At 48.1% G+C, this 25,391-nt stretch overlaps 2 protein-coding genes across 5 annotated transcripts; both read right to left on the minus strand.

The window, feature by feature from the left end:
- Window positions 1-261: 261 nt before the first annotated feature.
- LOC137142543 (zinc finger protein 92 homolog) lies at window positions 262-10,180 on the minus strand. 4 transcript variants are annotated; one of them, XM_067531959.1, is made up of 5 exons: window positions 9,918-10,180; window positions 8,733-8,842; window positions 7,156-7,282; window positions 3,507-3,620; window positions 262-3,123 (listed from the first exon to the last, which is right to left on the minus strand). In XM_067531959.1, exons 2-5 carry the CDS (start codon window positions 8,775-8,777, stop codon window positions 2,480-2,482), a joined length of 930 nt encoding a protein of 309 aa, XP_067388060.1. In that variant the 5' UTR covers window positions 8,778-8,842; window positions 9,918-10,180; the 3' UTR covers window positions 262-2,479. The 4 variants fall into 4 exon arrangements, with proteins under 4 accessions (XP_067388060.1, XP_067388059.1, XP_067388058.1 ...); XM_067531958.1 differs by having other exon boundaries at window positions 262-3,126; XM_067531957.1 differs by having other exon boundaries at window positions 262-3,162.
- A 2,436-nt stretch (window positions 10,181-12,616) lies between these two features.
- LOC137142563 (E3 ubiquitin-protein ligase TRIM21-like) lies at window positions 12,617-22,854 on the minus strand. The gene is made up of 6 exons (XM_067531969.1): window positions 22,441-22,854; window positions 18,949-19,044; window positions 16,283-16,513; window positions 14,285-14,307; window positions 14,091-14,197; window positions 12,617-13,161 (listed from the first exon to the last, which is right to left on the minus strand). The coding sequence occupies exons 1-6, from the start codon at window positions 22,852-22,854 to the stop codon at window positions 12,617-12,619; spliced, it is 1,416 nt and encodes a 471-aa protein (XP_067388070.1).
- Window positions 22,855-25,391: the final 2,537 nt, after the last annotated feature.

Consider the following 25,391-nt stretch of genomic DNA (forward strand, 5'->3'; position numbering starts at 1 on the left):
GTAGTTTATGTTTAACACAGCACTGTACTGTATTTGAGATGTTGGGGGAAGAATTGGCACAATGAAGGTAAACCCAGCATGTGAACAGAGACATGCACATAGGCTAGATGTAAATTCCAGGAGTTACATCATGATTATGGGCAGCCCAGGTTCCTCTCACCCATTAGTGTGAGCAGCAGCGTATACAAGTGAAGAGGGAAGAAGGCGGGGGGGAGGAGGGTAAATCAGACTGCAGACAGTTTGTAAATATGCAAATTTTATTCACCCCCAAAAAATAATTGAGGCATGACAAAGAAGTATGGGTTGGATGAATGGACTATAAAATGGATAGAGAACTGGCTAGAGCATAGGGCTCAACGAATAGTGATAAATGGCTCCATGTCTAGCTGGCAGCCGGTCACAAGCGGAGTACCCCAGGGGTCGGTCCTGGGACCAGTTTTGCTCAACATCTTCATTAATGATCTGGAGGATGGGGTAGATTGCACCCTCAGCAAGTTTGCGGATGACACTAAGCTAGAGGGAGTGGTAGATACCCTGGAAGATAGGGATAGGATACAGAAGGACCTAAACAAACTGGAGGATTGGGCCAAAAGAAATCTGATAAGGTTCAACATGGACAAGTGCAGAGTCCTGCACTTAGGAAGAAAGAATCTCATGCACAGCTACAGACTGGGGACCGATGAGTTAGGCAGCAGTTCTGCAGAAAATGCCCTGGGGGTAATAGTGGATAAGAAACTGGATATGAGTCAGCAGTGTGCCCACATAGCCAAGAAGACTAATAGCATATTGGGTTGTATTAGTAGGAGCATTGCCAGCAGATCGCGGGAAGTGATTATTCCCCTCTATTCGGCATTGGTGAGGCCACATTTGGAGTATTGTGTCCAGTTTTGGGCCCCCCAGTACAGAAAAGATGTGGACAAGTTGGAGAGAGTCCAGCGGAGGGCAACAAAAATTATTAGGGGGCTGGAGCACAAGCCTTATGAGAAGAGGCTGAAGGAACTAGGTTTGTTTAGTCTACAGAAGAGAAGAAGGAGGGGGGGATTTGATAGCAGCCTTTAACTACCCTGAAAGGGGGTTCCAGGGAGAATGGAGCTAGGCAGTTCTCGGTGGTGGCAGATGACAGAACAAGGATCAATGGTCTCAAGTTGCAGTGGGGGAGGTCTAGGTTGGACATTAGGAAAAAGTTTTTCACTAGGAGGGTGGTGAAGCACTGGAATGGGTTACCTAGGGAGATGGTGGAATCTCCATCTTTAGAGGTTTTTAAGCTGTGGCTTGACAAAACCATCGCTGGGATTATTTAGCTGAGGTTAGTCCTGCTTTGAGCAGGGGGTTGGACTAGATACCTCCTGAGGTCCCTTCCAACTCTTTGATTCTATGACAAAAGGGACATCAGGATGGTTCTGGGAGAGGGAACAAAGTGTCACCTGAAATAGGCCCTGTACACCAAAGAAACAAGAACCTCATTCACCGACTCCCCTGAGACCGACATGTTCTCACAGCCAGAGCTTCGTTGTATCCTAGTTTTTGAAAGCCATAGTCCTCCAAGATGCCAATGAGAAGTTTTGGCGGTCAGTGACTGTGACCAGCAGTCAGTCATTCTAAGTGTAGATATTCAGAAGCATTGGAATAATTGCTCTTATTGAAATAACTTAGGTATTTCCACTAAGACATAAGAACGGTCATGCTGGGCCAGACCAATTGTCCATTTAGCCCAGCATCCTGTCTTCCGACAATGGCCAGTACCAGGTGCTTCAGAGGGAATGAACAGAACAGGAAATCATCAAGTGATCCATCTCATCACCCATTCCCAGCTTCTGACAAACAGCAAGAAATATAAGCTAAAGTCACTTTGCCCCTTCTCCCCCCCAATTCAGTGTGTTGCAAACTCCAAAGTACACAAAGAGGATGACTTTAAAGTTGACTTTCAATTTTCTCTTGAAGATTCCCAGCTAGGTAGAGCCCCAGGTTATTCGTTAGTTGCCCTTTTAGTTCACTTTGCTCTGACGTGGTCTTAACTGATCAGAAATGGCAAAGTGGTTAGAGCTGCAACTCTGAATTCAGAGAGAAGAGCCTGTGGCTTGCCATAAGTACAAGGTCAGACTAAATCATGATGCTACCTTCCGACCTTCTAGTCTATGAGCCTTAGTCCTCCAACATTTGATCTCCCTGGTTTCCTCCTTAAGTCGCCAAGGGAGGGGCCTCTGGGACATCCCCTCCACAAGAAACAGCTCCAACAAATGGGGGAGACCCACTCCAGGTCCCAGTGGATGGTGTAGAGACCGGTCTCTAGCGTGGGAAAGGTGGCTTAGCTCAAGGAAGTGGTTAGTGGAAGGGGATTTCAGTCTACGGAGGAGAGTTTCTATTGGAACTGGGTTCTTTCTTCCCCTACCCTCACCTGGCTGGCAAGAGGCAGAGGGGCCGGGCGGCATAGCAGGAAGGAGGAGCTGGTCAAGGAATCTCCTCCTCTGTCTGAGGTTTGCTACGGGAGGCAGAGCCAAAGATTCACTGAGCAACCCAGGGGCACCTGCAGCTGCCCCCTGACCCCACAAATAGGCAGCTGGATACTCATAGAATTGGGAAATGCGTTATTCACTCCAGCCAACAAGGGGAATTTATAGAGTTTCTTCTTCGTATGGCATCTCTGATGTCTAACGAGGCGCGTGCTGCTGTTGAAGCTTTTCTCGCATTCATCGCACTTGAAGGGTTTCTGCCCCGTGTGGATCCTCTGATGTACCATCAGGTGCGAGCTCTGACCAAAGGTCTTCCCACAGTCCGGGCATTTAAAGGGTCTCTCCCCCGTGTGGGTTCTCTGGTGCCTAGTGAGGTGGGAGATGCAACTGAACATTTTCCCGCAGTCCGGGCATATTTTTTGCGTCTCTCCGGTCTGCTGAGCCGTGGTTTTGTTGAGATCACTTGAAGCACCCTCTCGGGGAGTGGATTTACCCTGTCCCTTCCCTGAGTGGTTTTCCTTCTGCCTCCTTGATCCAATCTGATTCCCACAGCCTTCTCTCTGTGCAGGAGAATCCCCTATGGATCTTCCAAATAGCATCCCGTGCAAGTCCACTTGTTTAGGATGTTTCCAATGAGGTTTTTCCTCCTCCTTCTCACTCACTGACCCATCATCTGCTGGGAAAGGGAGAGAATCCAGGCACGAGTCATTTCCTATGGCAGGGGAAAGGGTGGAACAAGCCAAAATAGCTGGTGAGGGAAATTGAAATATTAGGATAAAAATCCCCCTAAACTCTTCCCCAGATGAGAGATGGAAAATATGAGATCAGTTCTGCATCCACATCCCATCAGAACAGCTAGCCACAAGGGAGATATTGCCAGGTGTCAGGATGGGTGGGAAGCCATGAGTGCTGTCTGACATGAGAACACAACACCTATTGGGCAATCTCAATCTGGGTGAGACAGGGAGAACTGGAGTAGCTCCCAGGATCTCTGTGGGAATCCAGCTTTTCCTTCCCAGATGGATGGTTTACAAGTCAAGTTAGCCAAATCCTCACCTGAGCGGGCACCTTTTAGGATCTCCCTTTCCTCAGAGTCCTGGAGATCTGGGACCCACGGCTCATCCCCTTGTTCCAGCCGAGAGATCATGTCAGGTTTGGAAATCAGAAATCCTGCTCCAGGGAAGACAGGGTGAATTATGAATTCGGGTAACAAATATTCAGATGTACGTGCTAGCCCTTTCAAAACAGGAAAATCCTTCAAACATCATTCCAGGTGCTCCAAGCCACAGGACGCTCAGTTAAATATTCCTCCACAAGTGATCTTTGTTTTGAACAAACAGAGCCAAATATTTAGAGGAGGAGGAGGGGGTTTCTGTTTAATAACCTACCAACCAGGACAGAATCCCTTTCAGTGTGTCCCTCCACTATTACCTAACCTCCCCATCTCCTTATGGGCTGGGGAGAAACCACAGGCCTTGCAGACTGCCCTGAATGGCTTAGGGGTATTGCAGGCTAACAGGGGAAGAGAGTTACAAAGGGGCAGGACTCCAACAGAGCCAGCAACCTCATCTCTTGTACCAATGGGGCTCCCGCTTAGCCACCCCACTGCCAGCAGCTGTGGCTCTAGATCACAGGAAGAGCAACCTCCCTTAGAGAAGCAGGTCTCAGGCTAGGAACAAGTCTTCAAGCCAGACACTCATCAAAAAAAGGTTCCTAAAATGCAGCAAAGGCAGCTCTCTGTCCCAGAAAGTGGAGATTCCAGTCACAGGGGCGGGCGTCCTGTCTCTACTTACTTACTGACAGAGATGGGCTTAGAGATGGTGAGACAGTTCTAGGAAAGCTGGGACTGAACAGAAGTGTCACCGAATGCAGACGTTGGGGGCAGGGGGAGGATTAGATGTCAGAATGCTCAAGGAACTACCATAACTTTATTACAAAGAAGGGTTCCCAGGAGGACCCATAAGGAAAGCAGGCTGGCTCAGGATGACTTTCTGATCTGATGCCTTGGTAAGTTACACTCTTTCTTCTCAGAGGGCAATTGTTTGTTACCCTCCTCAAGAAAAGAGTTACATGAAAATAAGATAAAAAGTGTACAGCTCTTTCTCATGTACCTTGTTACATGCTTCTTACCACCCGGGCTATGACTTTCTAAAAGGTTACCTCTTAAAGTGGGAAGTTATAGATACGAGTCCCCGCTCCGTTTTCTTTTTTCCTTCGTTTGCTTTGATTTGTTTTTGAGGCAAGTCATTTAGACGTTGCAGTAAAAAAATAATATTGAATACAGTTTTATTTAATCACTTTGAATCTATTGCTCAACATGGCACCGAGTGATGAAATATGAGCTGTACAAAGATAATGCCAACATGAAACATCAAAGACAATAAATGTGTGCATTTCTTTATTATTTAAATAACACATTAGTAGGCTTGGTAGGATTTTTTCCATATCTATATCTAATGTCAAAGGATAATGCTACTGTTTATTTTTAAGCCTATATTTTTCAGTCCTATCAATTTAAATTTTCACAATTGCCAGAAATTGTGTTGGCAACAGACAATGCGAGGGTCAGACAATAATTATTTAATGACAACAGATGTTGAAATTCAAACAATTAAAGCTTTATAGTTGTTAAAACACAAATTGTCATCATCAGCATGTCAAAATATACAAAGTAATTCTCAGATCAAATGAAAATTCTCAAGCAGAATTTTTCTTACTTTGCCTATCTCCTATGGATGATTTTTTGGTCAGTTTGGGTGTACAGTGAAATCAACATTTGCCAGCATTTACTGATAAAAATCTAATCCTTCCAAGCCTAGATAGTTTTTTTAATAAAAAGAAAATCATCAGAAAATTCAAAATTAAACAAACTTAGTTTAACATTAGTGAAGGTGCCTCTCATCAATAAACTAAAGCCTAAAAAATTACGAAATAGGAAAAAATTAGGAAATTTGTATTAGGAAATACAAAAATTAAGGATTAAAAGGATTAAAAAGTCACAAATTCAAGTACTCTCGAGCCAGGAAATGCTAAGAATGAACAAAGTCCATGAAACCTTAATTTGCCCACCTTGTGTATATGCATTATGATACTGTCTTTAGTTACATGATCCTACATTAATGTATTTATACAGGACCCCGGGTTCATTTGGTGCACAGGCCAGATCTGCTCCGGGAATGAATCTTAGTTTTGTAGTGAAGGAATGGTGCCTGCAGGACTCCTGCCTCATGTATTGCAGAGGTGGGAAGGTTTGACGTCAATGAGGCAGGAGACTGCAGGAGGACAACGCATGGTTTTGTGACTAGGGCAGTCAAACGCTACCCTGGAGATGTGGAATTCTGTCCCTGCCTTTGCCAGAGTTCCTGTGTGTTGCTGGGCAAGTCACTTATATGTTAAAGGCTGTATTGTAATGCACATCACAAGGGGACTGCATTAAATTGGCCAGAATGAACACTGCCCATGCATTTCCCAACTTGAGAGCATTTCACTTTGCAACCTTTCGATCCCTAGCTTTGCATTTCCTCACTGTTGACATGGTTTACTTTATTGATGGGAGCAACCTTCCCTGACGTTGCATCACGTTTTTCTGTGCGATGTTGTACTGTGCTAATGTTTCAGGAGTCCTGGATCCTTGGCGGTAAGTGCAGAACAGGCTAACCCCACGGCCCCTGCCCTAGAGAATCTAAAGTCGAGGAGGAAAAGGAGAGTCCCTCAGAAGGGGCTGGCTGAAAGATGCAAAGGTTAAATAAACCCAGGCGGGAAAACATGAGGCAAGCGAACAAGGCAATTCCAGGGAAGCTGTGGCTGAAGGGAAGAGTGAGAGAAAGGATGAGTTTGCACAGCCTGTGAGGGGGGAAGGCAAGAATGTGCTGCTGACTCTGCATAGAAGCAGGTGCTGGGATCCTGCTGGCTGGATCTTGCTCCACCACTAGGATTGGGGCAGTTTGTTATATCCAGGGGGGGAGCTAAGGGAAGTGGAAGCGGCCCTCTGTGGAGAGAGAACTGGGGATGGAGGTTCTGGGGGAAGCACCAGGAATGGCCATGCTGCGGGGGAGACTCAGGCTCAGGTTTCAATGTTATAACTAGAGCCAAACTCAGGAGAGGGTTTGAGGCAGGCTCTGCTGAGGGCAGTTTGGGACTCAAGCTGTCTACACAGCCCAAAGGGTTAAAGGGACATAGGAGTGATTAAAGTTACCAGGGGAAAGGTGTCCTGGGAGATGGGGGAGGAAGAGGACAAAGGTTATTAATAAGTCAGGAAGGGGAAGAAATTAGTAATACCACAAATGGGTGTTGGGGGGGTATGAATCTATTTCCAACTAGAGAAATACAGACGGGGGTGTGAAGAAGGAAGAACCTGGAGAAATTCCCTGGCAATGAGATATAGCAGTATGGGGAACTGTCTCAGCGGGGCAGGGGTAGACGCCCCATTGCTCCAGACATTTAAAACTAGGATTGGGCACCGAAATAGACACAACCCTGCATTTCCCACAGTGGAGGGACTGGATGAGAGCAAAGGAGGATTTTCGAGCCTCGATCCTCATTAACCCACAGGAGGGGCGTGGAGGGGACACTCTCTCACACACATGGGTTCTGGGGCTGATCCCACTGACATTTAAGGAACTAGGGAAGAACCCTGAGTAGAAGCCATGGGTACTTCAGAGGGACTCCCCAGGTTTCTGACACCCAAGGGCACAGGAATCCTTACCCAGCGAGGTCACAGTCTCATAGTTCTCCTGCATGACGTCCCTGTAGAAGGTTCGCTGATCCAGGTTCAGCAAATCCCACTCCTCCTCAGTGAAATACACGGCCACCTCCTCGAACATCACTGGCATCTGTAACACCACCACCACGTGTCTCCCACTTAAAACCTGCTGCCTCAGCAACAACCCCAATTCAGTCACAGGCAGGGCTGGAAAAATCCCCCTCCGTCACAGAGAGCAGAACACTTTCCCTGGCGAGCGGCATGCCTTCAGAATTAAAGATCTCATCGCAGATGACAAGACGTTCCTGGCCTATCTGGCTCAGAGGATGGTTTCTAATGGGGCTCTGATGTTGCAGTGTTTTCTCCCGACAGACAGGCAGCTTTGGCCCCTCTGTGGTGTTCAGAGCTTCCCCAGGAGCAGCAGAAAACTGAACGAAACCTCATCAGTTTCAGAGTTGCCCTACAGAGCCTGTGAGCAGTTAAGAAAGTCACCAGCATTACCTGAATTTCTATCTGCTCCATCTCTTCTGTTCAATAGATTAGATTCACCTTTCTACTGACTACTACGGCCACCAGTTAGTGGCTGGCCCATGAGAATGTAACAGACTATTACTGCCATCAGCCAATGGCAATATTTCTTTAGCTCAAGTGGAAGAGGTCTGTGCTATGGTGCAGACATTTATCAGACGGCCCAGACCCACATGCACAATAGTGAGAGGTTGATCTGAAAGTAGAGCAGTTAAAAATCTTGTTAAAGGCCCGGACAAGATGTAACGAGGCTTCCAACATTGCCATCATGGTCCAGCCAAACTTCCCTAGTATACAGAAGGGTTTCAGAGAACAAGGAACTTTCCCTGGGCAGTGGCAGAAATTTCTGCAGCAGTCAAGAGCTTATGAAAATTAATGCTCTTCCCAACCGGTCCGGGAGTTAAAAAAGATGCTGCGTGGCCTTCTCTAGCCTACAGAGAGGCAGCTCCGGAGCCATCTCTCCTGGTCAATTCCAAGCTGCTCTTCAGTGCTTCCTGGAGATTTGTGAAACTGATCAGAAACTCACTTTGCTGCTGCCCACTGTGAAACGGAGCCGTAGCAGAGGCTGCATGGGCATTATTCATGGAGGGGTGTGACTGAAAGCTCAGAGAGTGGGGGTAGGGTAATGGCTTCAGACTTTATCGCACTTCAACTAGATAGAGACAGATGCTAGACATGGAGCCCATAAGCACAGTCCATGAACCGTGGGAATTCCTCCCATACTCAACAGTTGAATGTGGGGAGATGGGATCTCTTGCCTGGTCTCATTTGGAGGTCCCCCCCATCACTTCATCAACTTTCTGGCTAGTCACGGTAGGGCTGTGGCTAGCAGGATTCCAATATATTTTTCAGTGCCAGGCCAAGTGACTTGTTTCTTGTTCCACAGATGGGGGGAAGTAGAAGTTCCCCTCAATTTTAAGAAAACCCAGCAGGTTTGTCCCAGCAGGTTTGTCACACCCTGTCCCCACCTCCCTTTCCCTCCTTCTGTGTATTTCCTGCCCCCCTCCCTCTCCAGCACAAACCCTTCAGCAGCTCCTTGAAAATCCCCCTACCTCCATGAGCTGTGCTGCAGCCTGGACCAGCTGTGCTGACGCCATTTCTCTTCCCGGTCTCCAGGAGGACAGGGATGATCTCGACCGAAATGTGGATGTTATTCTGCAGCCTGTCAGGAGGAGAAGGGCAATTGGGAAGGCTTCAGAAGGGGCGTAAGTCCATTTCACACCATGATCCCCACCCCCCGCCTCTTTCCAGGGAGACAGACACTACACTCTGCAATGAGGTGACACTTTTCCCAACATTACAGTGCAGACTTGGCCCCTTCCACCAGGATATTTTTAAACCCTCCCAATAAAAAAATCTCAGAACCAAACCCTAGAAAAGAGCAGAATCAAAACAGCTGCTTTGGGGGACCCCCCCTCACATTGTTCCCCAGGGCAGCACATTCCCCCAGTAGCGCAGGGACCAGGCAGAGACAGGAACTGGCTTTTTGGAAGCACAAACATTCACCCCAAACTTAATATTCAGGAGCCCCTCGCTAGAGCCACCAAATCAGTTTGCTCAGATTACAGAAACGCCAAGGGCCCCAATCCTTCCCAGGGGCTCACACAGGTCTTTCTGGAGGTGTCGCGTTATTCACAAGGAAGCTGGTTGTTTGGAAACATTCGGACAAAGACACCAAGTTGCTTTAGACCTGGCGCATCTGACGAAGCCGACACGTTTCCCGGTCAGAATGTTAAGACTGGGGAGATTTACCCATCATTGTGGAGTTGGAAGGGACCCCCCAGCTTGCCTGGGAGGAGGGGATGGAGGGGTTGAGAAGAGGGTCAGAGTTTTAAAATAAAGAAGAGATCTCCGTGCTCCTCCTTCCTCTGTTTGCCCCCTCTGGATGCAGAGATGATTCAATCATATTTACATACCTTTCCTCTCTCCAGTGCTAATTATTACCCCTTTCCTTCCTGACAACTCCACCCCTAAGAGGAAAGAGGATGGATATTTGGGGCCCTGTTCATAGCCCCCCAATGCTTTTTCTCCCTCCTCTCTTAACTGCTTGGCATGCCTCGCCATTTTTACCCCTGGACTGGATCTTGACCACAGCTGAGGGCAGCATCGTACTTGCTGTTCATTGCATTCCCAGCCCTTCCTCCAGTGCATTAATATGGGAGCAGATGCCGGGTGGGCATTTGTGCAGAGTCACTTTCCTGCCCAGCCCCAGCATGTTCCCCCAGGTCTCCCCTCACCTGCATTCTCCGGTTCAGGAGTTGGTGTCGGCCCCTGGTTCCAGCCACTGGAGAAAGCCCCCCTCTGCTGGGCACAGAGGGGGCTTTGGTGAAGGTTTCTTCCTGCACAGACCCGGCTGGGGAGCAGCAACTAGGGTGACCAGATGTCCTGATTTTACAGAGACAGTCCTGATATTCAGGGCTTTGTCTTATATAAGCGCCTATTGCCCCCCATCTCTCTGTGCTGATTTTTCACATTTGCTCTCTGGTCACCCTAGCAGCAACTGATGAGCCTGGTGAGCGGGCTCCTGGAACAGCAACATCTGATCTGACCCAGGAACAGGAAGGAAGTTTGTTTCAGCGGACAGAGAACTAAAAAGACAGGAGCTGTTTCCCTGCCTGCCCCTTTATGCAGCAATAAGCAGAGCCCTCTTGTGGTAGCAACTACTGTAGTGAAATGAAAAAACGAGAGACATTCCCCCGGCTGGCTCCCCATACAGAAATTGCACTCATTTAACTAGGGAGTTTCCTGCGTGGGAAATCAGGCCAGATCAACTAAGGGTGAGAATTTAAAGGGCATTAAAGCCCTGGGTGGATGCTGTTCTCCAGGATTCTCTCCTTAACTTCCCACGCAGACCTCGTCCTAAATCTGTTTTCACCTCAATTTAATTGGTGTCAGAGCAATCCTGTTTGGTGGACGCTGGTAAACTGGGCCAGTGACAAATGTGATTCAGGCCTCCCAGCCACCCTCGCGCCAGGTTCCCGTCAGTTCCCCGGCCCTTTTCAGGATTCCTCAGACAATCCCTGGTCCCACAGAATTATAGGATATTGGGGTTGGAAGGGACCTCAGGAGGTCATCTAGTCCAACTCCCTGCTCAAAGCGGGACCAACCCCAACTAAATCATCCCAGCCAGGGCTTTGCCAAGCCAGGCCTTAAAGACTCACTGCCTCCTTCTGCAGTACCCTTCTATCCATCGCCTCCTAAAGCAAGATGGGGGAGGCTGATGTGGGTCCCCTTAAGGATCCCGCTCAGATAGGAACTCAGCTGGCAGGAAGGGCCTGCAAGGGGAGATTCTTTCATCACATTTGTGGAAGTGTCCAAGATTTATCTCTAAATCCTTCCAGAGCTGGAGGGGCATGGGGCTGGCAGAGGGTGCAGCCTGGGTGTATCTGGAATGAGAGACGTGTCTGGCTGTGATGAGACTACTTGGGGGGATAGAGCTCTTCCCGCTTGAGACACAGAAATAATGTATAGGTTTCCCTGGTCTTTTCCCCTCTCTCCTTTTCTACAAGTTTTAAACCAAAAATACACAGAAACAGTCATCCCCTTCGAAAGGGGCCAGAAAACTGTCCCAGAGTGAGCAAGGGACCCAGATTACAGAGGGGTCAGTGGCACAGGTGGAAAGAGAACCCAGGAATCCTGACTCCCAGCCCTGCCTCTCACTGCTCTAACCCACTAGACCTCACTGTCCTCCCAGATCTGGGCATAGAACCCCCAAGACGCCCAAATAAAAATGTTTTGATCATGGAAGATGCATAGTGTTAATAATTTATGCATTTTATTTTTCATTGATTCATTTCACAAAATCCAACACTGAACCACAATTTAACCGCAATCTTAACTGTGGTGTATTTTGCCCATTGCCAGTTCATCATTTTAAATATTTCGGAAGTATACACACACAAAAATTGTTGCTCAAGTCCCGGGTGAACTACAATTTTGAGGTCTGTACCAAACCCTATTGAAGTCAATGGGTGTCAAAGACAATCGCAGTCTTTCTATTGTCTGTTGGTTTCAGAGGTGCAGACTGTTAATCGGTATGCTGTTACTCTAGAACCTGAGTGCTGCAAATTTTAATCGGTGGAAGATTTACATACATTTAAGTGAGGCAACTTAAATTTCAGTGCTGAACAAGCTTTTACACCTAGAAAACAATATTTGAGATTTTTTTAAAGCACAGTAGGGATTTAACCACACAACTCCCACTGAAACGTAATGGGAATCAGTTTTGGAAAATGCTTGAATTACTTTTATTTTTGATCAGATCTAGTTTTAGGCTCTGAAGTTAGATACATCTGCAGCTGCCTTTCAAAACCTTGTGGGATGTGGCAGCTTCATAGCAAAGGCAGCTTCATACACTAAGGTTATTTCATTAAAGGTAGCTTTTGTGTTTTTGTCTCTTCAGCAGCAGAATCAAGAAAAATGAATATTTGAAGGTTACTGTGTGGCGTTTTCCTAGCATCATTCACTATCATTAGCTTATCATTCAGTGTTAGTAGTCTAAGTCCCTGTCCTTACAAATGCAGGCTTTTTATCTTTATGCATGGATGCGGTCCCATTGAAGTTACCCGCACCACTCACTAAAGTCAATGCCTACATGCACAAAGTCAAGCATGTGCTTAAGTGTTTATAGGATCAGTGCCTAAAATTTCCACACCCTTGATTTTGAATGCCCCAATTCAGACACCAGGAAAGGGACTTGTATGCGGATCTACCCTCCCTCTGGAAACAATCAGGCTCTGTTAAAGCAGCACCAGTTGGGCACTAACAAAAAAAAAAGAGGAGCCCCACAAATAATTGATTACTGGAGCTGCTTTTGAAATTGTAATGAAAAATTCAAAATTTTGATTTAAAAAAAAAAAATCAGTTCATAGAGGGGTGAGATTTTTGACTCAGTGCTCCTTGCATGTCTTTCTGTGTCCTTGGTGCCTATAGGAGCTCAGGCCTGCTCTGCAGCTAGGCCGATTGTCAGCGGAGCTGCGTTTTCACCTCCCCGATGGAGGCCGGGGCTGAAGAAAGGACGCAGTGCTCCGTAGAAGGCAGCACTGTATGAGTACAGAAGGGTCTTGTCAGTCACATTGTAAAATGAGATCTCGCCCGCCTTGTAGTCTAGGAAAACCCCCACCCGGGTGGGCCGCACGCTGACAGTGAGGGCGATTGGGTTGGAGGTCAAGGCCTTGTACTTATCTCCATTCCTCAACCAAACTCTCCAGAATCCATTGCTAGGAGACAATATAACCTGTCCCTTTCTGCCCACAGATTCTCTACACACCCCCACATCCCACTCCATCTTGTCTCCCACCTCCACCTCCCAGTAACAACTCCCCGACGTGACCCTCCTGGAGCCCAGCACCATGATATAAGGATCAAATCTCTCGGGATTACTGGGCAGCTTCTGACGCATGTCCCCGTGTGTCACGCTTTTCATGTCCTCAGACAGGACAAGGTTGGGGTGAGCCGTGTCCGGGTCTAGAGTCACATTCACTGGGGAAAAAGAGAGAGAAAATGTCACAGCGTCACTGGCAGGGGCAAGGATTGGTCATTGTGATTAAAGGGAAATTAAATTACACCCCCCCGTCAATATTTCAGCTACATAGAACAGGAGTTATGAAAGCTAAACCGGGTTGTGAGGGTTTGTTTGTGGATAAGGCACTAGACTGGGAGCCAGCAGATCTGGGTTCAATTTACAGATCTAGCACAGACTGCTTGCGTGACATTGGTGAGTCACTTAAACTCTGCATCTCAGCTTCCCCTCTGTAAAAATGAGGATACAGCTCCTTCCTTTCTCTTGTCCTGTATTACCTTACTTAGACCAAATCATCTTGAGGCCTCATCCAAAGCCAGTGGGAAGAGTCCCTATTTACTTCAGTGGGCTTTAAATGGGGTCCTACATGAGAATTGTCTTAACATATGAAGAGCAGCACTTTTCAGGTTCCAATGGCTGCAGATCTCTGCTCCAATGACTGCATCACAGAAGGTGTTCAGAAGAGGGAGCTGAAAGCTTTGGAAGTTGGGTCTTTAAGCAATGGGAAGCAGTTTGGCATTGTAGGATAAGCAATCTAACAATAGCTGCATGTTTCTGTGTGAAATGCTTGGCTGTGGAACAGTTAATGTCTCCTCTTTTAGCACCACCATTAGGCTTCAGAGTCAACACTCCTTTGAGATGAATAAGAGCAATTCGCTACTTTCAGAGATATTGACTCAGGCTGTCTGCAGGCTCAGGCAAAAATCAGTTTACCCTCTCATTGCATTTATGATATTTTCTTGCTAATCGTGAACTATTTTTAAAAAAATGGAAACTGATAGTCCGGAGAACAATTCTGAGATTAAGGGTTGAATTCCATGGCATATGCCATGGTACAAGGATCATGAAACATCTGGGGCGCTGAATATAGTATCAAGTCCTCACTTACCTTTAAATTTCCTTAGCATTTCAATAATATCAATGTTAGGAATCTTGTATACGTTCTTCAGTTCAGTAAACACAGCTTCAGGTTCCTGCACTTGAATATTTTCACTCCTGAGAAGAACATGGACCAGTTATTACTCCCGGGCTCAGGACACACATTTATGTAAAATTTCTAACAGAGGTCAATGCAAAAAGTACCTGGTCAATGTGTCTTTTACATCCTAAAAGGAGAAAATAGAAAGAGGAATTCACATTCTGCAGTGACAGAAGGAAAACACTATTCACTGATTTTTCACACTTTTTGCCTCATAAAATGGAGCCTTCCCTGAACTGTAAAACTCGATGATAACTTTGCATTCTATATTCTTCTGACCACCCACACATCTGAGAATGTGGAAATGCATTGTTAAAGACTCCCAAATAACCTTAACTCTGCCCCTGCACCCACACAACTGAGAGTTTGGAAATGCATTGTTAAAGGCTCCCAAATAACCTTAACTCTGCCTCTTCAGGGACACCAGCCTCCCATCTTCCCTTCTCTGTTCCTTCTGTTCCTATGCAGAAAATGTGTAACTTCTAGGTAAGTGGTTAAGGCCCATTGGGAGTTAAGCACTCTATATACAGCTCGTGAGTGGAATAGAAAGCACGCATCAGGTTTGTATAGAACAGTGGTACTCAACCCGCGGGCCGATTGCAGCCCAATCAGCACACAGCTGCAACCCATGTGACATGCTCAGGGCCGTAACTGGGGAGGGGGGGAGGAGCACCTCCCCTGGGTGCAGAGCTGGCGCGAGGGTGTAAAAATGGGGTGGTGCAGGCTCCCCACACTGTGACCGCAGCAGCAAGCTGAACTACATGCAGCTGAGGTAGGAGACCAGCGGGTGCAGGGAGCAGGGGCAAGGGGAGGGAGTGCAGGGGGCTAGGAGAGGGGGATGCAGGACTCTAGGAGAGGGGACTGGTGGCTGGGGGCTGTCCCTGGATGGGGGGCTAGATACTGGGACACACAGTCTCTGGATGGCAGGGGATGAGTTCTGAGAGGTAGTCCTTGTGGTGGCTGGGGGCTGGTGCTGGGAGCTGCTGGGGGGCAGTTCCTAGATAGGGGGCTGGATGCTGGAGGCAGCAGTCCCTGGGCGGGGAACTGTTCTGTCCTGGACAGGGCACCCTGTCTCTTCACGTGTGCCAACCCAGTGTTGTTGCGGGGGTCTGAATGATGGGGGGCAGTCCTGGCTCAGGGTGCATGAGGGGCAGTCCCTGAGGGGAGCTGTTCTGGCCTAGACAGGGCACCCTATCTCTGCAGGGCAGGCATGTGGGTGGGGGGGAGATGGATGCTGGGGGAACAGTCCCTGACTGGGGGCTGGGCGCATGAGGGGCAGTCCCCAGTTGGGGGAGTCTCCTCATACCAGGCAGGGCTCCTCATCTTTGCAGACCGGTTCCGCAGCCACGCTTTCCGGGCGCTCAGCCCAGCTGCGCCGCCCCGCCAGCAGCAGCACAGAGGCAAGAGGGGCAATGCACCACGCTGTGCCACCCTTACAGTAAATCAGTTCATTTTAACAGTGGGAGACCTTTGCCAGTGTGGAAATGAAAGGTGCGACAACGATTTGAATCGTATTGCTGTCATAAAACAAATACGAAACCCTTTTTTTTTTTTTTTGTAGCTGTCCAGATAGTCTATATACTGTATGGATGCAGCCTCCATAACACACGGAGAGAGCTGCATATGCAGCCCACAATGGTAAACAGAGTGAGAACCACTGAGAAGGACGCCCATCACCCTGGTGTCGGATCACCTCATAAATATTAATGAATGAGGGCCTCAGCTGGTGAAAATCAGCACAGCTCCACGGATAACAAGGAAACGCCGATTCTCCCCAGCAGAGGATTACACTCACAGAACTTACTGTCACAAACACCAGGGGAGTTGTATTGGTATTAACTCCATTTTACAAAGAGAGGCAATTAAGTAACTTGCCCCAGGTCACACAGGAGATCTGAGAGCAGGAAACTGAGCCCAGGGTTTGTGAGTCCTATGCCATTGCTTTAACCTAAAAAAAAATCCTTCTTCATTCGCCTGCACTACTGCCAAAGAAGACCTTGGTCCTGGTCTTTGCTACAAAGTGCTGGTGCTGTGGCTCCAGTGCTGGTGATGTGAAAGCTTTTAATTCAGCATGGATTGGGGGTAGTGGAGGAATTTCTCACCTTCAGCAACTGGGCAGCCGGTTGCTGACACTTCTCCTCTATCTCCTTGGTCAGCTTCTGCAGAGAGGCGCTCTGTTCTGAGAGTTTAATTATATTCTTATGCAGCTTCTGCAGAGTCTCCTTCTTCTCCTTCCTCAGTTTCCGCAGCAGCAGCTCCTCTTCCTTATCCAGGAACTCATGCAGCTTCTCAAATTCGGTCTCGATTCGCATTTTCTGGTAGCGCGTCTTCTCCTTTGTTAAAGGTAAAAAAAATTGAAAACGACAACAGAAAAATATCAGCCAGTTTAGGGTGGGGATAAATGTAAAGAGGGCAGAGATGCACTGTGGCCTACTGTAGTCCTGGAACTAGGTTTTGTTCCTTGTCCTACTGAGCTGCTATGCGACTGCCACCAAATCATTTCACCTCTGCCTCTGTTTCCTCGCCCACCTTTTGTGTAGTTTGACTATTTAGATGGTTAGTTCTCTTACACAGCGTGTGGACAGTGTAAAATGTAGCTCTTATCTTTGAGATCTATAGATGAAAAGTGCTATATAAGAGCCAGGTGGTATTATTTAGCAATTTGCATCAGAAGATTTCTTTTTACAAAGGAGGGCAGTATCATTATCCCCGTTTTACAGATGGGGAAACTGAGGCACAGAGGGGGCGGTGATAGGCCAAGGTCACCCAGCAGGACAGTGGCAGAGCCAGGAATGGAAACCTGTTTTCCTGAGCCTCAGTTCAGAGTTCTAGACACTAGACCACACAGGGGCCCCTGAGCCTGGTTGGATCTCCTGAATTGCTAACCAGCAATGTTTATTTAAAGCCTTTCCACGGAGCAGTAATCAAGGTCCTGGTGTGGATTCAGTGGTGGACACAAGTTGTGCTTGTCTTCTGCCCTGGGATAGACATCACACATTAAAGTCCTATAGCCTATGTATTTGGATTATCACAGTGCATAGGAGTCCTAGTCGTGCACCAGGCACTGGGCAAACACAGAACTTAGAAATGTTATGGGATTTCATAGAATCATAGAAGATGAGGGTTGGAAGGGACCTCAGGAGGTATCTAGTCCAATGCCCTTCTCAAAGCAGGACCAACCCCAACTAAATCATCCCAGCCAGGAATTTGTCAAGCCACACCTTAAACCTCTAAAGATGGAGATTCCACCACCTCCCTAGATAACCCTTTCCAGTGCTTCACCACCCGCCTAGTGAAAAACCTTTTCCTAACATCCAACCTAGGCCTCCCCCACTGCAACTTGGACCATTGCTCCTTGTTCTGTCATCTGCCACCACTGAGAACAGCCTAGCTCCATCCTCCCTGGAACCCCCCTTCAGGTAGTTAAAGGCTGCTATCAAATCCCCCCTCACTCTTCTCTTCCACAGGCTAAACAAGCCTAGTTCCCTCAGCCTCTCTCACAAGTCATGTGCCCCAGCCCCCTACCATTTTCGTTGCCTTCCGCTGGACTCTCTCCAGTTCGTTCACATCCTTCCTGTAGTGGGGGCCCCAAAACTGGACATAATACTCCAAATGTGGCTGTCTTCCTCCTCTCTCCACGCTGTACAGTTTTAACCTGCTCCAAACTATACACCAATCAGGGATTCCACCTCTTTACACAACACCTAGGCCTTTTTTTTCCCATCTAGAGTCAATTAGCTTCCCTTGAAGAGATTCACTCCAGAAACAGCCCCTTCTCACCACACAGTGACACTTGCTCCTTGGCGCTTGACACTTCCCTTCTTTTGATTGACAAACAGGTTTTCAGCTACCAGTATTTTTACTTAAAAAAAAAAAAAAATCAACACCGGAGATGCAGTTGCATCGGCATTTCTGGTCAGTATGGGATGCATGACACGAACCGCTGGGCCTAGTGGCTGAGAGGCAGAGGTTCCTAACCATCAGAGGAGCAAGGCTCTAAAACAGAAAGGCAAACAACCTAACAGGTTTGCAGATGGAGCTTAATAAGTTTACGAACAGGATGCTACGATGGGGTGGTTTGTGATAACAGAAGGCTGGATTCAATGACTCAGGAGCTCCCTCCCTGTCTTGTGTCCTTATCAGATGCTGAACTGGGGCTCAGGGCAGCCAGATTCTATTCCCTGCTCAACCGCCGACCCGTTGGGTGACCTTGGGAAAATCTCTGTGCTTTTGCATCAACTCCCACCCTTTGTCTATTTAGATTTTAAGCTCTCTGGGACAGGGGCTTTCTCTTATCAGAAAATCATAAGAACATAGAGCTGGAAGAGACCTTGAGAACCCCTTGTCTGGAGATTACCTAGCACTATGTTGCCTTGATCATGGGCGTTATCAGAATACATATAAATAATATTGGTATCTGGCCATAGTCAGACCTATTGCGGGGGGGAGGGGGGGAGAGATTCGTATATGAGGCATTAACTGGAGAGCAATGACATCAAATGGCCACACCATGGCAGCAGAACCTGGAGAATAAGAACGTGCTGCTTTACAGGGACTCTGCCTTTTCTCTCCCAAGTGACTTAGGGCGGTTGATTCCCAGAAGTGCTGGGCACTCAGCCACGTGGGAGCCAGGAATGCTAAACCCCACCAAAAAATCAGGCACTCCATCTGCCATCATGGCTAATCCCAAAGGGATGCAGCCTCCTTGCAGACATCTGCCAGAACCTCTGGAAATCCTGCCTGTGAATGGTTAAAACCATGGCCCTGCCTTCCAGTCAGTTGTCCTCTTCCCCTCCTGGTATTTCAGCTTCAGAGCCTCCTCCGACTGCTTTTTCAGGTGCTCCACCGCTGTCTGCAGTTTCCTCTGACAAGAAAAACACACCTAGTGAGCGCTCCTTAAATCAGAGAATCACCACACAAGCCAACAGCACAGCATAGTATTAAACCCATCAAAATCAAGAGCGTAAAGGGGAAATAAGCAGCTGCATCTGCTCTACGTGATGCGCCTAGATGCCCTAAAGGAGCTGTGATGCAGACTTCTAGAGCCTCAGACACTGGTGATAATAACCTGAGATGCAGATTTCTATAACCTCAGATGTTTGTAATTATTTGGGAGCAAAATTTGCGACGGTGAAGTGCAAAAGCATTGCATCAGAAGAATGTGTGTGCAGTTGTTTTGCACATGCACACACATACAAAACACCACAATTTCCATCCTTATACTCTTTGCATCAGCAGAATGTGTGTGCAATGATAATGTACATGCACACACACACAAAACACCACAATTTCCACCCTCACAATATAAGCCTTTGCATAGAGAAATTGGTGCATGAATTAACTAGTTTATTTTAATATTATACAATATCTCGCTTTCGCAGCCAACATCACCTTCCTCTGCAGCATGCGGCCAGGGTTGCTTGCCAGGATCATCTGGGTGTATCTCAGTTAATCAAGTCCTGGCCATTGCATTGACCTTGGTATTGCTGAACCTCAGTCCCTCCTATTCTCTACCTGTGGTACACAATAACTTAGTTTCCTGAGGGTTGAAATCAGGGGTGCCAATTCAGAAATTCTTGAGGGGGGGCCAAATTCTTGTCCTCACCCCACCTTGAGTCAGGAACCTTGTGCCGGTCTCCACTTGTGCCCCGCGCAGGGATGCCAAGTCTCGCTTGGCTGGAGAATCTCTGTGGCAGGTCCCCCGGGGTTGCCATCTGGAACTGGAACTCCCCCACACTACTTTGCTAGAGACAAACAGCGAACCCCTCCAGGTGGTGTTATCACTCACCCAAACAGTAGGTGGAGTCTTATGCCCAGCTAAATTCCACAAATGTTTTCAGAGCCTCATGAATCTCACAAAGAAAGGCCCCAGCCAATCAGCCCCAGTTCCCTGCCTTGCACGTTGAAGTTGCCCTGTCCTGCCCTGGTCAGAAGTCTGACCAGTAAATTCATCACCCGGTTTGCCTCTCCCTCAGCGTGGAGAAGACACACCAACACTTGTTAACAGAATAGGGATTTTTCAAACACTTCACAGAAACACACTGTTTTAGTTAAGAATATAGAACAGGTTTATTAGCTACAGAAAAGTGGACTTTGAGTAAGCATAAGGGTTAGACATAAAATATCTGAGATAGTTACCAAAGGAAATAAAGATAAACTAGATCTTAAACTTTCAACACTAGGAAGTATCTAGATTAAGCAGTTTTCTCACCCCACGTGGATGTTCCAGTTCTCAGTATACAGGCTTCTCTCAAGCCTGGGTCCAGTCTCTTACTGCTAGTCTACACTTAAAACTGACAGTACCACAGTCGTATCGGTACAGCTGTGCTGCTGTAAGAGCGCGTGTGTAGCCACGCTGTGACATGATAAAACCACATAAATGAGCAGTGGTAGCTATGTTGGTGGGAGACACCCACCGATATAGTGTTATCTACACAAGCACTTAAGACGGCAAAACATATGTCGCTCAGAAGGGTGTGTCTTTTTCACAACTTGAGTGACAAAAAGGTTGCTGGCATACGTGCTAGTGTAGACAAGGCCTAAGTCTTCCAGTGTTCCTGCGGCTGTCAGCATGGATGGGGGAGGAGACAGGACAAGGCTTGGCGTGGCCTGTGTTCCTTCTTTTATATCTTCTGACCATGTGGCCAGGAGATCGTAGCCCCGCATGGCTGGTTGGACTCTGCTGTTGAGCCACAAGGTTGCTCAATCCCTCCTGTATGAGTGAGTCATAGAATTGAGCAATCTCTATTGTCTTGTGCAAAGGTCATTGTTTTGTAAACCCTTTGTTTACAACTCCTTTGTTGGCTGATGGCTACTGGCCCCTTCTGGGCGGGGGATGCCTCTTGTGCTGTTACTAGCAAGCTTATAACATATTGAAATAACAGCAAAATCTTATAACTGGCTACATACTAGCAATATGCATATTTTGACAACAGAGTGGGTTTTTGCAGATTATGACCTTTCATAAAATCGCTTACATGGCATGCTTAATATGAACGATTACAGCCATACAGAAATGGTGAATGAGGGGTTCACAGCATGCTGCTTTGGGGTACAGTGTATCAGTCTCCTCTCTCTCTTACCCTTTATGCAGGCGCAGCTGGGTCAAATGTCAATGGCCCTGTGACCACTCAGCCAGAGAAAATCTGTGGACTGCTCCAGTAGCAGCTGTACTGATTTCATACAGGATCAGGGCTTAAAAGTGGCCATGCTCCACCCTCCGACTTCACGGACTATGAAACTTTGAACGAGTGCAAAAGCATTGGGAGGGGGCTTTCACCCCTGCAGACCTCCTAATTGGCACCAGTGGCTGTAATACCTTGATCAAATTTTGGTTGATGGGTTTAGTGTGAGGGTGCTGGGAGCTGTTGGTGGCCTGTGATGCACAGGCGGTCAGACTAGATATCCAGTGTCCCCTCTGGCTCTGCTCTATGATCACACAGTAGAGTTCCATATTTCAGGTTCCCAAAAGAGGACACTGCTTGGGGGCGAGGGAGGGAACTGGAGGGGACAGGGGAGGGAGAACTGGAGGGGTGAGGAGGAGCTGGAGGGGATATTTAGGGGGTGCTGGAGGGGTTATCTGTATGTGGTGGATGGGGATGCTGGAGGGGAGTGTGTGTACCTGGAGGGGATACTTGGGGTGTGTTGGAGGGGGTACCTGTGGCCTCACACTCGAGGTGGGGGTGCAATGTCGCTCCTTGTCACCGTGGTAGGGTGGCTGGAGCAAGCCCGGGACACAGTGCCAGCCCATCAGTCATCGCCTCCCTATGGGACCCCTTCCCCAGGGCTAGGAGCCAGGGGGCCTGGTGGGTCGGATCCAGCAGCTGGGGCTGCAGGGGAGGGACCAATCAGGGCCCAGAGACAGCTCTTTGAGCTGCAACGTCTGCTCTGCAAAAATCCAGGACATTGCCTCTTACTTGGAAAACCCACCTGGACAGAGGGTGGAGGATCAAAAAAAAAAGATCACGTCTGGGAAAGCCTGGACATATGGTAACCCGCAGCCAGGCACACAGCAATGGAAGCACCAGGGAAAAGGTGGGCACAGGGCGGATGGGAGCGCACTTAGGGGAGGCAGCGTAGAGTATGTCGCAGGCACAGCTGTTTCCTGGCTCCCGGGAGTTAGCGCCGGGCTGCAGTGTCCCTCCCGAGGGCTGGCAGCAGCGTAGGGCAGGCATGTGGGTCAGGAGGCCTCTCACTTAAGTAGTGCCTAGACTTTGTGCTGGAAAGCAGAGACGCGGCGCAGGGCACGGCAGTCCCCTACCTTGTACTCCTGGGCAGCCTCCTCGATGGGAACCGCGGTGTGAGTGCGGTGAGCCATGGAGTCCCTGCAGCTCCCGCAGACGGGGGTCTGGTCCTCCTCACAGAACAGGTCCAAAACCTCCTGGTGTTCCCCGCATGCCCACTCCACCTCAGGCTCTTTGCCCACTTGCGGACTGATTTTTTCGGCTTCATCTGCCCCACTATCCGGGTGACCCTTGGGCTTGACTTCTTCATGCCCAGGGGCCTGGTGGCACAAGGGGCAGGACGCGGCTGGGCCTGTCTTCCCCTTGAAGCTGGTGACACAGAAGCGGCAGAACTTGTGCGTGCACCCTTTAAAGGTCACCGGGCTTTTATAGGGGCCCTGGCAGCTCGAACAAACAGCCTCACGCATCAGGCGGCGCAGGGCTGGGTTCATGGCAGCTATGGCGCCTCCGGGGAGCACAGCCGAGTTAGCTTTCGCTTTCCATCCTTGGGAAACACAGGTCAACAGCTGGTGCCAGGAGCAGGCTCTCCTTTGCTGATCTAGGAATGAATCACTGCCCCAAGTCACCACCCCTTGTGACTTTCACAGCCTACTCTGGCATCCATCCAGATCATTCCCAGCCCAGTTTAATGGCTAATCATATGCAGATAGTGTCACTTAACAGCCAGGAGTTTGACCAGCACCTCAGGAAGAGAGTGAACTGGGAGCAGAAAGACAAATAACTCCATGGGCAAACAGACAGCGAGGACAAATCCACTGGTTGGATCTCCATCCTTCATTAAGGTCTCCTCACCTACAACACACTCTGATTTTGTCTGGAAACTGAAGGACCAAACACTTTATGAATTTCCTTTTATCATTTTAAATCTTTTTTCCTACCCAGAAAAAAAACAACCCGTTTTTTAAAAAAAAATCCAAAATAAAACTCAGATCTTGTGAACCTGTTTGCGCTGATCTCACATCTCACCAAGTAAATCCCCTCTGCAGTGTCAACAACTCTGGTGATTTATCACACATGTCTCACAATAGTTGCTGTTTTCCTTACAGCTCCATCCCCAAGAGTCATAGAAATATGAGAGACTCAGCTTCATCTGAAACAAAAGTAAGTCTCTAGCCCTCATGGTTGCAGAAAAAAGCTTGAAAATGTGACCTGAATGTCTCAGCTACCAGAAGACAAATAAAAAGAACCCTAAATGTTTTTTTTTTTACACATTCGTAGTTTTTAAGCCAATCTCTTGATTTTCAGGCAACCTGACTCACGATTTGTTAATAACTGGGTCTGGCGCTACTCCCCCTGTTGTAAAGATAAACGATACATTTTTCAAATGCATGTAAGTGACTCAGAAGACTCTGTCTGATTTTCAAAAGTGATTGTGGCCTTTCAGGTGTCTTATGGGTTCCATCCACACCATAGTAAAAAACCCGCCATATTGAATCTCAGAGCCTGGGTCAATTAACTTGGGCTCGCAAGGCTAACATTGTGGTGGGGAAACTTGGTTAATTAAACCAGTTTAGCTGCATTGTTGCAAATCTCTGTGTAGATATTCTCATTTCAGTTTAAGTGCATCTTATATTGATTGATCTTAAACCTGTTCCCAAGCAATTGACACTAAAATAAGCCTGGTTTACACTGAAATAAGCATCTCTACACTGACTTTTGCACTGGTTTGGAGTTACTGGGCCTGATTCCCCTCTCACTCACCCCAGTGTAAATCAGGAGTGACCCCACTGAAGTTAATGGGATTACAGCATGTGACAGGATCTAAATGAGAAGAGAATCAAGGACAAGGTTTCCAAAAGGGACTAGTAATTTTGGAGCTGCTATACACAGCCCAGAGTCTCAGAGCGCAGGCACCTGCCACTTTCTGAAATCAGGTTCCTTAAGGGCGAGGTAAAGTGGGCATCCAAAACCACCGGTTACTTTTGGAAATATTGGCCACAGAGGCTTAGTGTATGATATGGTAATACCCCTGCTCACATCTCATTGACCCCCCAGAGCACCCCCCTGAAGTTCAGGTCACAGTGCAAGGAGCAGATACCTGCAATCCTCCCTAAAGTATGGGGTAGTGGGCGGGGGACACACGTCAAGAGGAGAAGGCTTCTCCTGCCTTCACCCCCAAAGGGCTTTATTTACAACAGTTAATATGTGTGATGCTAGGGATAAATCGGTGGGTTGGTCTTGTAGCCCTGTACCTCGGGAAAGCCAGGTTCAATTCCCAACTCTCCCACTGATTCCCTAAATAAATCACTTTGCCCAGCTTGTGCCTTAATTCCTCATCTGTAAAATGGGTATAATAATCCTTCCATTTATTCTCCAAGATCTTCAGCGCTGGCATTACTGGTTGCTGCAGTGCTACAGCGATCGAGGGTGGTATAAGCACCTCTCTACAATAGCCTGCATGCGAGGTTGGAGCTGCTCCCTTAAGGGAAATATATAATAATAAAGCAGGGTGTTGGGTGAGCAGTGCAAAGAGAGGCACAGCCTGCAGGGGCAGTGCTGGAGGGAAGGGTTTGCAGGGACTGTAGCCACCCCAACATTTGCCTTAGCTCCCCCCGTAGCCACGCCTCTCAGCGTAAAGGTCAAATGTTACACAGGGATAAGGGGGACATGGTCTAGTATTGTCACCTTTACTTCTGCACTGCTGCTGGCAGTGGCTCTGCCTGTATGTGAGCCCACAAGATGTATAGCGCAGCCCCCCCCTAATTTTCCATCTAGTCCACCTCAGCTGCCCCCCACGCCCCACTGGGAAGAGACTGGCACCGCCCCTACAGCTCAGTCTTTTCCCATTGTTAGCAGGCAGCAAAGTACAGCAAGTCTTTGCGGCTAAGAGGGGCAGTGATAGGAAGTTGCGAGAGTGCTGGGAGCAGTCTCCTGCCTGCCTGTATCCCCACTCTAGGCCCTCTGACCTTCACAGCTGTTCTTGTTTTCTCATTTGTTGTCCCCCGACATTAGTTGAGTCTTGGGCCCA

This window comes from Emydura macquarii, unplaced genomic scaffold (genome assembly GCF_026122565.2).
Source record: "Emydura macquarii macquarii isolate MOO-44397 ecotype Brisbane River unplaced genomic scaffold, CSIRO-AGI_Emac_v2 contig_3231, whole genome shotgun sequence".
Classification (NCBI taxonomy): Eukaryota; Metazoa; Chordata; order Testudines; family Chelidae; genus Emydura; species Emydura macquarii.